General features: G+C 44.6%; 1 protein-coding gene across 3 annotated transcripts in view; it reads left to right on the top strand.

The window, feature by feature from the left end:
* Positions 1-15,000, top strand: part of rnf220a (ring finger protein 220a) — a gene marked incomplete at its 5' end in the record, with an annotated part of 221,316 nt that overhangs the window by 182,156 nt on the left and 24,160 nt on the right. For all 3 annotated transcript variants that reach the window (XM_083658794.1, XM_083658793.1, XM_083658792.1), the window contains 3 exons: positions 1-87; positions 274-329; positions 481-598. The exon at positions 1-87 is cut by the window's left edge and continues 106 nt beyond it. In XM_083658794.1, the coding sequence (XP_083514920.1) occupies positions 1-87; positions 274-329; positions 481-598 (261 nt within the window). The remainder of the gene's footprint in view (positions 88-273; positions 330-480; positions 599-15,000) is intronic.

The raw sequence follows: 15,000 nt of genomic DNA, 5'->3' as shown, positions 1-15,000 counted from the left end.
AGAGGCCGACATCATCCCCTGCTCCGGGGCCGGAGAGGACCAGGGCGAGGCCCGCGAGAGGGAGGCGCTACGGGGAGCCGTGCTCAAGTACGAACGCAAACAACCAAGGTGTTTTAGTGACTCTAGTCTGTACCAAACCAATCCACTAAGCTGTTTTAGCCTACTAGCTTTCTACCACTCTTTTCTTATAATATACTTTTTAAATATTTGTTATTATATTATTATAACTGTTGGGTGTAAGCTCCACTTCATACCATTGTCTTTGTGTTGCAGCGGTGGGATGCCTTCTAACAGAATAACACCAGAGTTCTCCAAATGGGTCAACGACGGTGAGTACGGCCAAACCAAACACAATTGAGCCAAAACAACTCGCATAGAAACAAAGTAATACACATTTTTTTGCAAAGTGTGCAATTGGAAGACACACCCCCTCCAGTGTTCTCACATGGCCTCTGTGTGTGTGTGTGTGTGTGTCTGCAGAGATGCCTTCAACGAGCAACGGCGAGTGCAGCAAGACCGACCCCAACACTCCCTCGTCCTCCTCCTGCTCCTCTTCCTCCTGCGCCCCGCGCACCTGTAAAAACAGCGAGATCGAAAAGTAGGTTAAACACACAAACACACACACACACACACACACACACACACCTTCGCTATAGATGTAGTGGAAAAAACGAGATGGAAAATTACTCTTTCACATTGCCCAATCGCAGTATCAGATATATCACACGCGTGCACACACACACACACACACACACCCACACCCACACACACACCCGGCATGATTCTATGACTTTATGATGAGTTTTCTTACTTGTGGGAGAGTCGCGTTCTGGAGCGGTCATCAATGATGCATTTTGTGTGGATCTTCTTTGTGTGTGTGTGTGTGTGTGTGTGTGTGAGAGAGAGAGAGAGAGAGAGAGAGAGAGAGAGAGAGCGGGAGAGAGAGAGAGTGTGTGTGTCAGAGTGCGTGGTGTGAGAGTGTGTGTGAGGGACGACAGGGAGGGTCTCTTCAGCTATTGATTTTCTCTGCAGTCCTGTTCTGTCTGAGCACAGAGCTGGCTTGGAATCGCTAATAGGGACACACACACACACACACACACACACACACAGATAGCGGGCACACACACACACACACACACAGATAGCGGGCACACACACACACACATACGTCAATGCAGCAGCGTGTAGACACATGCAAATGTGTGTTCACACACCGGTGTACACGCACACGCCGACAACGCAGTTTATTCACTGAAACAGACACGATGTGTGCAGAAACTGAAGTAGTTTGCTACTGCAGCAGACAGCACACAGTGTTAAGCTGCTGCAGCAGACAGCACACAGTGTTAAGCTGCTGCAGCAGACAGCACACAGTGTGTTAAGCTGCTGCAGCAGACAGCACACAGTGTGTTAAGCTGCTGCAGCAGACAGCACACAGTGTTAAGCTACTGCAGCAGACAGCACACAGTGTTACTGTTAAGCTGCTGCAGCAGACAGCACACAGTGTTAAGCTGCTGCAGCAGACAGCACACAGTGTTAAGCTGCTGCAGCAGACAGCACACAGTGGGTGTTAAGCTGCTGCAGCAGACAGCACACAGTGTTAAGCTGCTGCAGCAGACAGCACACAGTGGGTGTTAAGCTGCTGCAGCAGACAGCACACAGTGGGTGTTAAAGTCCCTGGAAACCAAAATCCACAAAAACGTTCTAACTATGTTATTTAGGGTCTTATGTTAGTAATTTTGTGCCTCCGAAATTATTATACATTACTTTCAACCCAAAGCCTTAAAATCGCCACTTTTCTACAAGATTCTAAAAAGTACTTCCTCATTGAAGACAGCAGTGCGCGAGGTGCTAAAACGCAGGAGCTTATGACGTCATAAGCTCTATATAACCTTTGTACACGCGCGCAATCCGCACCCACCTATGGCAAGTCCGTTCTTTGCCCCCAGTGACAGCGCTCCCTCGCTGTCCGTCTCCTCTGTATGCAGTCTGCCAAGCGCTATGCTTGTGAGATTAGCAAGGTGTCGGGTTTCAGGCCATTCTCTCTCTCTCTCTCTCTCTCTCTCTCTCTCAGAGAGAGAGAGAGAGAGAGAGAGAGAGAGAGACAGAGCCGCGGAGCAACGCGCGAACACACACACTCACACACACACACACACACACACACACACACGGTGTGTGCACTCATCTCTCTTTCTCCGTTTCCCTCCCCCCTCTCTCTCGCGCTCTCCGAGAGACAGAAATTTCCCTGCTGTAGATGGGACACGCCCACACATTCCGCGGGAGAAAGTACACTCTAAAAAATAATGAAATCTCATGAGTTTTGCCATGGCTGTCAAACCTAAATTTATATACTTTGCGACGTTCATCATCGTTCAAATTTGGCTGGTGGCTTATTAACATAGGGTCCTGTGATGTGATTAACTCAAAATGCTAAATAATAAAGAAATATTTCTGGTTTCCAGGGACTTTAAGCTGCTGCAGCAGACAGCACACAGTGGGTGTTAAGCTGCTGCAGCAGACAGCACACAGTGGGTGTTAAGCTGCTGCAGCAGACAGCACACAGTGGGTGTTAAGCTGCTGCAGCAGACAGCACACAGTGGGTGTTAAGCTGCTGCAGCAGACAGCACACAGTGGGTGTTAAGCTGCTGCAGCAGACAGCACACACCAGGTGTTAAGCTGCTGCAGCAGACAGCACACACCGGGTGTTAAGCTGCTGCAGCAGACAGCACACAGTGTTAAGCTGCTGCAGCAGACAGCACACAGTGGGTGTTAAGCTGCTGCAGCAGACAGCACACAGTGGGTGTTAAGCTGCTGCAGCAGACAGCACACAGTGGGTGTTAAGCTACTGCAGCAGACAGCACACAGCGGGTGTTAAGCTACTGCAGCAGACAGCACACAGCGGGTGTTAAGCTGCTGCAGCAGACAGCACACAGTGGGTGTTAAGCTGCTGCAGCAGACAGCACACAGCGGGTGTTAAGCTGCTGCAGCAGACAGCACACAGCGGGTGTTAAGCTGCTGCAGCAGACAGCACACAGTGGGTGTTAAGCTACTGCAGCAGACAGCACACAGCGGGTGTTAAGCTGCTGCAGCAGACAGCACACAGTGGGTGTTAAGCTACTGCAGCAGACAGCACACAGTGGGTGTTAAGCTACTGCAGCAGACAGCACACAGCGGGTGTTAAGCTGCTGCAGCAGACAGCACACAGTGGGTGTTAAGCTGCTGCAGCAGACAGCACACAGTGGGTGTTAAGCTGCTGCAGCAGACAGCACACAGTGTTAAGCTGCTGCAGCAGACAGCACACAGTGGGTGTTAAGCTGCTGCAGCAGACAGCACACAGTGTTAAGCTGCTGCAGCAGACAGCACACAGTGGGTGTTAAGCTGCTGCAGCAGACAGCACACAGTGTTAAGCTGCTGCAGCAGACAGCACACAGTGGGTGTTAAGCTGCTGCAGCAGACAGCACTCACGGTACGTGCACATCTACAATGGCAAATTCGCTTTTCCGCTGTGTCGCAGCGTTTTGTGGGCGTGCAAACCAGCTTCCAGCTTGGAGCTGTAGCCTGTAGAAACGTTGTACACAGGAGGGTGGGGGGAGGAAATGTGTAGGAAGAGCTGTCATTGGGTAGCTTCAACGAAAGGTCCCGCCCTAGTCCCGCCCCGCGAGCGTGAAGCCGCTCGGAGACAAGCCGCCTCTAGTCTGCGACAGGGAAACGCTGTGGGCGGTTCCAGCGGCAGGGGGCGCGAGGCAAATGGACCAATCAGACACGGAAATAGAGCAAGACAGCCTATCAAGATGCAGCGTCAAAGCGGCTTTTTCAGCAGGCAAGCCGCCGAGCGCTTCATGATGTGCACGTACCGACAGTGGGTGTTAAGCTGCTGCAGCAGACAGCACACAGTGGGTGTTAAGTGCAGCAGACTGGGTGTTAAGTGCAGCAGACAGCACACAGTGGGTGTTAAGTGCAGCAGACAGCACACAGCGGGTGTTAAGCTGCTGCAGCAGACAGCACACAGTGGGTGTTAAGCTGCTGCAGCAGACAGCACACAGTGGGTGTTAAGTGCTGCAGCAGACAGCACACAGTGGGTGTTAAGTGCTGCAGCAGACAGCAATCGGTTTACAATGGGGACACAATATAGACGGCTGAACAGGCTGTCAATAGATAGGGGCGGGGCATCACACACATTTGACCTTTACCAACTGGCATTCACCAATCACATGATTTGGATTCGGGGGAACTCACACCTGATGACCAGTTGGATTCGGGGATCCCACACTACTCGAGTTAAACATCCCAAATCTCACAGAGAAAGGACCCTCACACTTCTACAACGCGGAACCAAAATAAACATTGAGGGTGCATCCCCCCCCCCTTCCCAGCCCAACTCTGTCTGCTCCATTCAGATGTGTGCCATTGATCAGCTCACCCTACAGGAGGACATCAGCACTGCACACAGATTCATGTTGACAAATTAGATGTTTGTAATTGAGATGGTCCAGACTAGCACTCCGAAAATCAGTTGTGATGTAAAGTTGTGTCTATGATTGATGTAAAAGTCATGTAGTGGTCACGTTAACCGAATATTCTTTGACTTTTACCGATCTTTGTTTAAACAGTGACATAAAAATGTGAAGGCTGTCTATCATTTTGACACAGGTAATAATAGATTATGACAGAATTGTTGCGACCCTGTCAGAGTTTGAGGGCTTCAGCTGACTTGAACCTGCAAATAAAGGCAGAAAGCTGTACTGTAGGACGTCCCTGTGCTTCTGCCAGCTGAGGGAGGATTGCATGCTCTCACAGCGAGGTTAGTTAGGCTCTCAAACCATGTCTCACAGGCTCTTTCATTTGCATGAACAAATAGAGCAGATACTGTGCAGAAATGCATCAGAATTACACCACAAAAAAGTGCAATATTTGAGGAAAAATTTGAAGTAGCATGTGGCCTTATGCATTTGAATGGCTGGAGTGGACAGTGTAAAGAACCCTCAGAGCCTAGTTGTTGTACACGCGCACACACACACACACACACACACACACACACACACACACACACACACACACACACACACACACACACACACACAGACATACTGGCCTATCCATTAGAACACCCTGTGTGTGTGAAAGGCCAGTGCTCCCTAATTCCCTCATTTCCATCCCCTCATCCATATTCTGCCACAAGAAAACAATCACACACACGCACACACACGCTCGCTCACACACACACACACACACACACACACACACACGCTCGCACACACTCACTCACACCTCGTCCCCTGCATGGGTAATAGAGGTCAGCTCATTGCGAGAGAGAGAGAGAGAGAGAGAGAGGTGGGCAGGTGAGCAAAGAGAGAGAGAGGGATTTGGTTGATTGCTTGCTTCTGCATGTCTGGCATATTCCCCTGTCCTTTAGCCCCATGCGATTACTTCACACACACACACACACACAGCTTGTCTCACTGAGTGGGGGTCAGGATTCTGCTGTCTGCCCATTGCCTTCCGTCGCAGCCTATTTTTCTCTAAGTGATTTCCCTTGTCCAAACGGAGGTACCTTTAGCCTTGTTAGCATACCTGGTAGGCCTACCTTTTGCTTGGTTATACCTGTTTGGAAACAGGTATAAACTATTTTTTTACCCTCCCCAGTCCCTACCTTCCATCTCTAAATCCTTCCGCCAGCCAGGTATGTTAACACGTTCACTGCCAATGACGTGTTGATACGTCCAAAAAAATCCAACGGTTGACTGCCAATGACGTGTTGATACGTCAAAAAAAAAACGTTGATCTAACCCTTTTACATCTCTTATATAAATATTGAAGCCACCGAACGTGTACAACCCATTCCACCGACCCACTAAGTGGCGACAGTGCTCTCCAGACTAGAAAAAGCCGAGCCAAAACTGCAGGGGAACGCGCGATGAAACCATTCTCATACTGTAAAATGGATTGGCGAAAACGCTTTCGCTTTCACGCTGATTGCTGGCGGTGGGGATTGCAAATTTGCATAATAGATTATGGGTGCAACACACTTTGAAACACGCAGCATAAATAAGACCAGAATCGCAAAAGAAACCCCGTTTCTTGGGGTTTCTCAACCGAAACCCCAAGAAACGAGCGAGCCCATCCTCGCCCAGTGGCCGCCAGCAGACAGGAGCAGCAGCAGCAGCAGCAGCAGAAACGAGCTTGTGACACGCCCGCTGCAGCCAAGAAGAACACACACGGAGGGAGGAGTTTGAAGTAGAGGGGGGTTTCCTGCTGTTATGGAGGAAATTACTGTTCAAAACTATTGTTTAGATGTCTGACGTCTTACTGATGCCAAAAATGAATGGTTAAAGTGACTGTTCTATCGAATTTCACAAAAAGCTATTTATCTCAGCTTAACTTTTCAGACGCTGAAACCATGCTGTATTCAAGTGCTAATGCCTACATAACTACTAACTCTACAAACTAACTCTTTTAGACAGAGAAAGCACACATTCTATTAGTTCTTTTGAGATATTTTGTGTTCACAAAATCTTAGCAGAAAAGAATCCTCGGGTCTTGAAAGATGAGCCAGAATCCTCAAAAAAACCCTCTGGCAGAAGCTACCTACAGTAAAAAAAAAATGGCTGGCAGTGAATGTGTTAAATCATTGATGTGAAAATGATAGGAGCCCAAAGCAGTTTTCTCTAGAGTTTTCTAGAACAGTGGTTCTCAAAGTGGGGTCTGGGGACCCCCAGGGGTCCTTGTGAGGGGGTTCCAGGGGGTCCCCAGCAAAAAGGGGAATACATTATTTTCCTATAGAATTCCATCTATACATGTATGTAAGTAACACAGTGACAGAATGCATGACTATTTTGGTCATGGGTTTCATACACTTTCTGTATTAAACATCTAAAAGCAAAAATCATATCAGGTGGAGGACTCTGGTACAAAATCTTATCAAATAGGTGTCCGTGGGTCTAATTCGTGTCAGTTTAGGGGTCTTTGTCATGAAAAAGTTTGAGAACCACTCTTCTAGAATACACACATTTTCTCTCTCACACTATCTCTCTCTCCCTTTCCTCTCTCTCTCTCTCCCTCTCCTCTCTCTCTCTCTCCTCTCTCTCTCTCTCCCTCTCCTCTCTCTCTCCTTTGGGAGGGCTGCCCTCTGTAAATGCTGCATTTAAATGAATCAATCAGCACTCTGTGTGTGTGTGTGTGTGTGTGTGTGTGTGTGTGTGTGTGTGTGTGTGCGCGCGTGTGTGTGTGTGTGTGTGTGTGTGTGTGTGTGTGTGTGTTCCCCATATTAAATATCAGCAGAGGGAGATAACTGGTGAATAAGCAGAGCAGCTTGAAGTGTATTGATCACCACTGCATGGCCAGCACGTAGAGCTGTGTGCGTGTGTGTGTGCGTGCGCGCGCGCGCGCGTGTGTGTGTGTGTGTGTGTTTGCTGAGCAAGGGGATGCATTTGATAAGTTGTTCTCTGCGGTGTGATCATCCATGTTACCGTGTGTGTGTGTGTGTGAAAGAGATGGAGACAGACAGGTCAGCATGGCTAAGTAGAGAGGCAGTGGCCTGACAGCTTAGATTGATTGGCCGCTACACCCACACACACACACACGGCTGGACGTATGAATCATGGACAGCTGGTTGATGTCACTGACGAACAAGCGCCTTCCTCGACCTGCTCTATTAGCTTAGCGCACGTTAGCGCACACACACACACACACACACACACACACACACACACACACACACACACACACACTGTAAGACTGATATCTAGTGGAATGGCTTCTCCAGTCTAGCCTGTGCCTGATCTTTTCAGGGGAATGTTTTTAGTCTAACTCAATCAGGCAGTATGAGCGCTGCAGAAGATGTGCTCCTCCACGGGGGAAACTTTCCAATTTCTGGCTCAGCGGCAAAGTCAAAAATCACTTCTTCTCTAAGAAACGGTGATCAGATTTCCCCTGCATCTCTGTTTAAGCTTAGGGTTCAGCATGAGCTCTCCAGTTAGCTTAGGGTTCACATGAGGATGAAAGGAAGAATATTGGAATAATATATGCATGAATAATAGGGCCAAACTGTAGAAAATGTGCTGTTATGACTTTGTTAGGGCCAAACTGTAGAAAATGTGCTGTTATGACTTTGTTAGGACCAAACTGTAGAAGATGTGCTGTTATGACTTTGTTAGGGCCAAACTGTAGAAAATGTGCTGTTCTGACTTTGTTAGGGCCAAACTGTAGAAAATGTGCTGTTATGACTTTGTTAGGACCAAACTGTAGAAGATGTGCTGTTATGACTTTGTTAGGGCCAAACTGTAGAAGATGTGCTGTTATGACTTTGTTAGGGCCAAACTGTAGAAGATGTGCTGTTATGACTTTGTTAGGGCCAAACTGTAGAAAATGTGCTGTTATGACTTTGTTAGGGCCAAACTATAGAGAATGTGCTGTTATGACTTTGTTAGGGCCAAACTGTAGAGAATGTGCTGTTATGACTTTGTTAGGGCCAAACTGTAGAAAATGTGCTGTTATGACTTTGTTAGGGCCAAACTGTAGAGAATGTGCTGTTATGACTTTGTTAGGGCCAAACTGTAGAGAATGTGCTGTTATGACTTTGTTAGGGCCAAACTGTAGAAAATGTGCTGTTATGACTTTGTTAGGGCCAAACTATAGAGAATGTGCTGTTATGACTTTGTTAAGGCCAAACTGTAGAAAATGTGCTGTTATGACTTTGTTAGGGCCAAACTATAGAGAATGTGCTGTTATGACTTTGTTAGGGCCAAACTGTAGAGAATGTGCTGTTATGACTTTGTTAGGGCCAAACTATAGAGAATGTGCTGTTATGACTTTGTTAGGACCAAACTGTAGAGAATGTGCTGTTATGACTTTGTTAGGGCCAAACTATAGAGAATGTGCTGTTATGACTTTGTTAAGGCCAAACTGTAGAAAATGTGCTGTTATGACTTTGTTAGGGCCAAACTATAGAGAATGTGCTGTTATGACTTTGTTAGGACCAAACTGTAGAAAATGTGCTGTTATGACTTTGTTAGGACCAAACTGTAGAGAATGTGCTGTTATGACTTTGTTAGGGCCAAACTGTAGAGAATGTGCTGTTATGACTTTGTTAGGGCCAAACTGTAGAAGATGTGCTGTTATGACTTTGTTAGGGCCAAACTGTAGAAAATGAGCTGTTATGACTTTGTTAGGGCCAAACTGTAGAGAATGTGCTGTTATGACTTTGTTAGGGCCAAACTGTAGAAAATGTGCTGTTATGACTTTGTTAGGGCCAAACTATAGAGAATGTGCTGTTATGACTTTGTTAGGGCCAAACTGTAGAAGATGTGCTGTTATGACTTTGTTAGGACCAAACTATAGAGAATGTGCTGTTATGACTTTGTTAGGGCCAAACTGTAGAGAATGTGCTGTTATGACTTTGTTAGGGCCAAACTGTAGAGAATGTGCTGTTATGACTTTGTTAGGACCAAACTGTAGAAAATGTGCTGTTATGACTTTGTTAGGGCCAAACTGTAGAAAATGAGCTGTTATGACTTTGTTAGGACCAAACTGTAGAGAATGTGCTGTTATGACTTTGTTAGGACCAAACTGTAGAGAATGTGCTGTTATGACTTTGTTAGGGCCAAACTATAGAGAATGTGCTGTTATGACTTTGTTAGGGCCAAACTGTAGAAAATGTGCTGTTATGACTTTGTTAGGACCAAACTGTAGAGAATGTGCTGTTATGACTTTGTTAGGGCCAAACTGTAGAAGATGTGCTGTTATGACTTTGTTAGGACCAAACTGTAGAAGATGTGCTGTTATGACTTTGTTAGGACCAAACTGTAGAAGATGTGCTGTTATGACTTTGTTAGGACCAAACTGTAGAGAATGTGCTGTTATGACTTTGTTAGGACCAAACTGTAGAGAATGTGCTGTTATGACTTTGTTAGGGCCAAACTGTAGAAGATGTGCTGTTATGACTTTGTTAGGACCAAACTGTAGAGAATGAGCTGTTATGACTTTGTTAGGACCAAACTGTAGAGAATGTGCTGTTATGACTTTGTTAGGACCAAACTGTAGAAAATGTGCTGTTATGACTTTGTTAAGGCCAAACTATAGAGAATGTGCTGTTATGACTTTGTTAGGACCAAACTGTAGAAAATGTGCTGTTATGACTTTGTTAGGGCCAAACTATAGAGAATGTGCTGTTATGACTTTGTTAGGGCCAAACTGTAGAGAATGTGCTGTTATGACTTTGTTAGGACCAAACTGTAGAAAATGTGCTGTTATGACTTTGTTAAGGCCAAACTATAGAGAATGTGCTGTTATGACTTTGTTAGGGCCAAACTGTAGAAAATGTGCTGTTATGACTTTGTTAGGGCCAAACTATAGAGAATGTGCTGTTATGACTTTGTTAGGACCAAACTGTAGAGAATGTGCTGTTATGACTTTGTTAGGGCCAAACTGTAGAGAATGTGCTGTTATGACTTTGTTAGGACCAAACTGTAGAGAATGTGCTGTTATGACTTTGTTAGGGCCAAACTGTAGAAGATGTGCTGTTATGACTTTGTTAGGACCAAACTGTAGAAAATGAGCTGTTATGACTTTGTTAGGACCAAACTGTAGAAAATGTGCTGTTATGACTTTGTTAGGACCAAACTGTAGAAAATGAGCTGTTATGACTTTGTTAGGACCAAACTGTAGAAAATGAGCTGTTATGACTTTGTTAGGACCAAACTGTAGAAAATGAGCTGTTATGACTTTGTTAGGACCAAACTGTAGAAAATGAGCTGTTATGACTTTGTTAGGACCAAACTGTAGAAAATGAGCTGTTATGACTTTGTTAGGACCAAACTGTAGAAAATGAGCTGTTATGACTTTGTTAGGACCAAACTGTAGAGAATGTGCTGTTATGACTTTGTTAGGGCCAAACTGTAGAGAATGTGCTGTTATGACTTTGTTAGGACCAAACTGTAGAGAATGTGCTGTTATGACTTTGTTAGGGCCAAACTGTAGAAGATGTGCTGTTATGACTTTGTTAGGACCAAACTGTAGAAAATGAGCTGTTATGACTTTGTTAGGACCAAACTGTAGAAAATGTGCTGTTATGACTTTGTTAGGACCAAACTGTAGAAGATGTGCTGTTATGACTTTGTTAGGGCCAAACTGTAGAAAATGTGCTGTTCTGACTTTGTTAGGGCCAAACTGTAGAAAATGTGCTGTTCTGACTTTGTTAGGACCAAACTGTAGAAGATGTGCTGTTATGACTTTGTTAGGGCCAAACTGTAGAAGATGTGCTGTTATGACTTTGTTAGGGCCAAACTGTAGAAAATGTGCTGTTCTGACTTTGTTAAGGCCAAACTGTAGAAAATGTGCTGTTATGACTTTGTTAGGGCCAAACTATAGAGAATGTGCTGTTATGACTAGGGATGGGTACCGAACTCGGTACTTTTACAGGCACCGACCGAATTACGTCGGTACTGCCCCGTACCAGTTCACATAAAAACGAACGGTACCTAATTTCGGTACTTGAACGCATCTGAGTAATAGAAAGAGAGTGGGTAAAATAGAAATTCCGACGGAACCTTAAGGCAACACGCGAGAGCGCGTTACGTCAGTACGTCACTCTACCTGAAGATCCTGAAAGCAAAACAGGGCCAGCCGAAAGCTGTGGCTACACTTTACCAAGATAGACTCAGACAACACTGGTTGCAACATGTGTGATGTGAATTGCAAAGCTGGCCAGGGAAACACCTCAAACTTGAGGAAGCATGGTCAAACACAAGATATATTTAGCTAAATGCTGAAGACTGTAACGTCTTAGATAGGTTGAGGGTGAATGAAGCAGATACCGCACCGGAGCTAACGTTAGCATTCACCTCCTCAGCTGTAACGTTGAGAGAGGCATCGACTTCTACAACATCAAGTAACGTTATTTAATTAGCTAGCGTTAGCTGGATAAGTTGTTTCACTGCCGTTGTGTTAGATAACGGGGCTTTTCACTGTCTTCACAACGACTGCAAACGTTACTACGTTAAACGTTAAACGCTAACGTTACTCTTGCTGCAGTAATTGTCAAGGGTTCAACAGAATGTATTTCCTCAGCCTGTATAGTAGCTATCAACATGAAATAAAAAGCATTTGAGAGCTTAAACCTGTGGCTTTTTATTTGGAAGGGTTACATTTGCCATAATCTTTATTAACATTTCTTAAAATGCATTAGAATATTTAAATATTAAATTTTTGGGGTTAAAGATAAAATTTTTTTTTAATGAACATTAGGGCAAATATAATAGGAAAAGCCAAAGGATTAAGCTCTCAAATGCTTTTTATTTTATGTTTCTATGTGCTACAGAGCCTGAGATATGAAGGCTTTAGTGAATACTGACCGCTCTCTCTGAGAAGTTTGGATTATTATTTTTTTACAACTGTAATTTTTTTTGTTATTAGAGTGTGTAAAGTACCGAAAATGGTACCGTTTTGGGTACCGTACCGAATTCCAGGTACCGGTATCGTACCGGTATCGGTTCAAATGTGAACGGTACCCATCCCTAGTTATGACTTTGTTAGGGCCAAACTGTAGAGAATGTGCTGTTATGACTTTGTTAGGACCAAACTGTAGAAAATGTGCTGTTATGACTTTGTTAGGGCCAAACTGTAGAAAATGTGCTGTTATGACTTTGTTAGGGCCAAACTGTAGAGAATGTGCTGTTATGACTTTGTTAGGGCCAAGCTGTAGAAGATGTGCTGTTATGACTTTGTTAGGACCAAACTGTAGAAGATGTGCTGTTATGACTTTGTTAGGACCAAACTGTAGAGAATGTGCTGTTATGACTTTGTTAGGGCCAAACTGTAGAGAATGTGCTGTTATGACTTTGTTAGGGCCAAACTGTAGAAGATGTGCTGTTATGACTTTGTTAGGACCAAACTGTAGAGAAGGTGCTGTTATGACTTTGTTAGGGCCAAACTAGGGATGTCACGATACCAAAATTATGAGTTCGATACCGATACCTGCCTAAATATCTCGATACCGATACTGAAACGATACCACGGCAAAAAACTAAAACATCAGGAAAAGTAGTGGAATAAATAGAGTATATAATAATCCTGGGTTTAAGCTTCATTAACATTAAGTGCCAGATTTATGGTTAATTTAGTAATATATATTATTTTCACACATAAATGTAGGCTATTGAAATGTAGGCTTATTATGTGGTGTACCCCCCCCCCCCAATACATGTAGGCTAGGTGTTTTTTACAATTAATTCGTATATCATTAATAATTGGGATTATTGTAAATATTAGGATAGGTGACATCAGATGACTGCTTACCATGTAAAAGCTTTAATAACACTGGCATTGAGAGCCATAGTGTTATTAAATATTGTACATGGTATGCAGTCATCTGATGTCCCCTCCCCTAAACGTTACATGTCATGACTTTCTCCTTGGCAGAGATCTGTGCTCCAGCACATTGCCTCGTGTTTTACTGTAAACGAGTAGGCTATTGTGACAAGCGAACTTTTTCAGTGAAACAAGTTCGCTTGTCACACAATACTCGTTGGACTTATTTGAGGGCATGTATGTTTATCGTTCACGTTCGCTAACCTGTCGGTCTTTAAACTCTTTGAACAGGTCGGGGTGCCTGTCGGCAAGATGTTTAGCCAGGTTCGATGTGTTTGATCCTTTCGCTTGCGTCACGTTGAAGCACCTTTTACACACTGGTTTGGATGTGTCCACGGGCTTGCCTTCGCTGTCGGCAACGTAAGCAAAATATTTCCATATTTCGCTTCGTGCATCTGCTTTTTCTACAAGCGTTGGTCGGCTTGCAAGACTAGAAGAAGCCGCTGCCATTTTCGCTGCGTCTGTCCTGTGTGTCGGGGTGCTGTAGTGAGGACTGAACGACTGTGGCCAGAGAGCGAGCAGAGAGGGAAGAGGGGAAAGTCGACACGCCCCCACATGAAGCAGACAGAGTCAGAGACGAGCTTTTTTTCACTTTTCACGAGTCACCATTGGTTCAAGGCAAGGCTGTGTTGCCTTCACGTGAGGTGGGAGACAGGCTCTCAACTGTAATGCCGCTGTGTCTCTCTCCTCCGCTAACAAACACCACGGTCGCACACTGACGCAACCCATGACATTTTTTTAAGTATCGGTACTAAATTAACGTGGTATAGTATCCTTTTTAACGGCAGGGAACCGCGGTACCATACTAATACCGGTATACCGTGCAACCCTAGGCCAAACTGTAGAGAATGTGCTGTTATGACTTTGTTAGGACCAAACTGTAGAGAATGTGCTGTTATGACTTTGTTAGGGCCAAACTGTAGAGAATGTGCTGTTATGACTTTGTTAGGGCCAAACTGTAGAAAATGTGCTGTTATGACTTTGTTAGGACCAAACTGTAGAGAATGTGCTGTTATGACTTTGTTAGGGCCAAACTGTAGAGAATGTGCTGTTATGACTTTGTTAGGGCCAAACTGTAGAAAATGTGCTGTTATGACTTTGTTAAGGCCAAACTATAGAGAATGTGCTGTTATGACTTTGTTAGGGCCAAACTGTAGAAAATGTGCTGTTATGACTTTGTTAGGACCAAACTGTAGAGAATGTGCTGTTATGACTTTGTTAGGGCCAAACTGTAGAAAATGTGCTGTTATGACTTTGTTAGGACCAAACTGTAGAGAATGTGCTGTTATGACTTTGTTAAGGCCAAACTGTAGAAAATGTGCTGTTATGACTTTGTTAGGACCAAACTATAGAGAATGTGCTGTTATGACTTTGTTAGGGCCAAACTGTAGATGATGTGCTGTTATGACTTTGTTAGGGCCAAACTGTAGAGAATGTGCTGTTATGACTTTGTTAGGGCCAAACTGTAGAGAATGTGCTGTTATGACTTTGTTAGGGCCAAACTGTAGAAAATGTGCTGTTATGACTTTGTTAAGGCCAAACTATAGAGAATGTGCTGTTATGACTTTGTTAGGGCCAAACTGTAGAAAATGTGCTGTTATGACTTTGTTAGGACCAAACTGTAGAGAATGTGCTGTT

This window comes from Poromitra crassiceps, assembly GCF_964638095.1.
Source record: "Poromitra crassiceps genome assembly, chromosome: 23".
Lineage (NCBI taxonomy): Eukaryota > Metazoa > Chordata > Actinopteri > Beryciformes > Melamphaidae > Poromitra > Poromitra crassiceps.
This window is presented reverse-complemented; position numbering and strand designations above follow the sequence as displayed.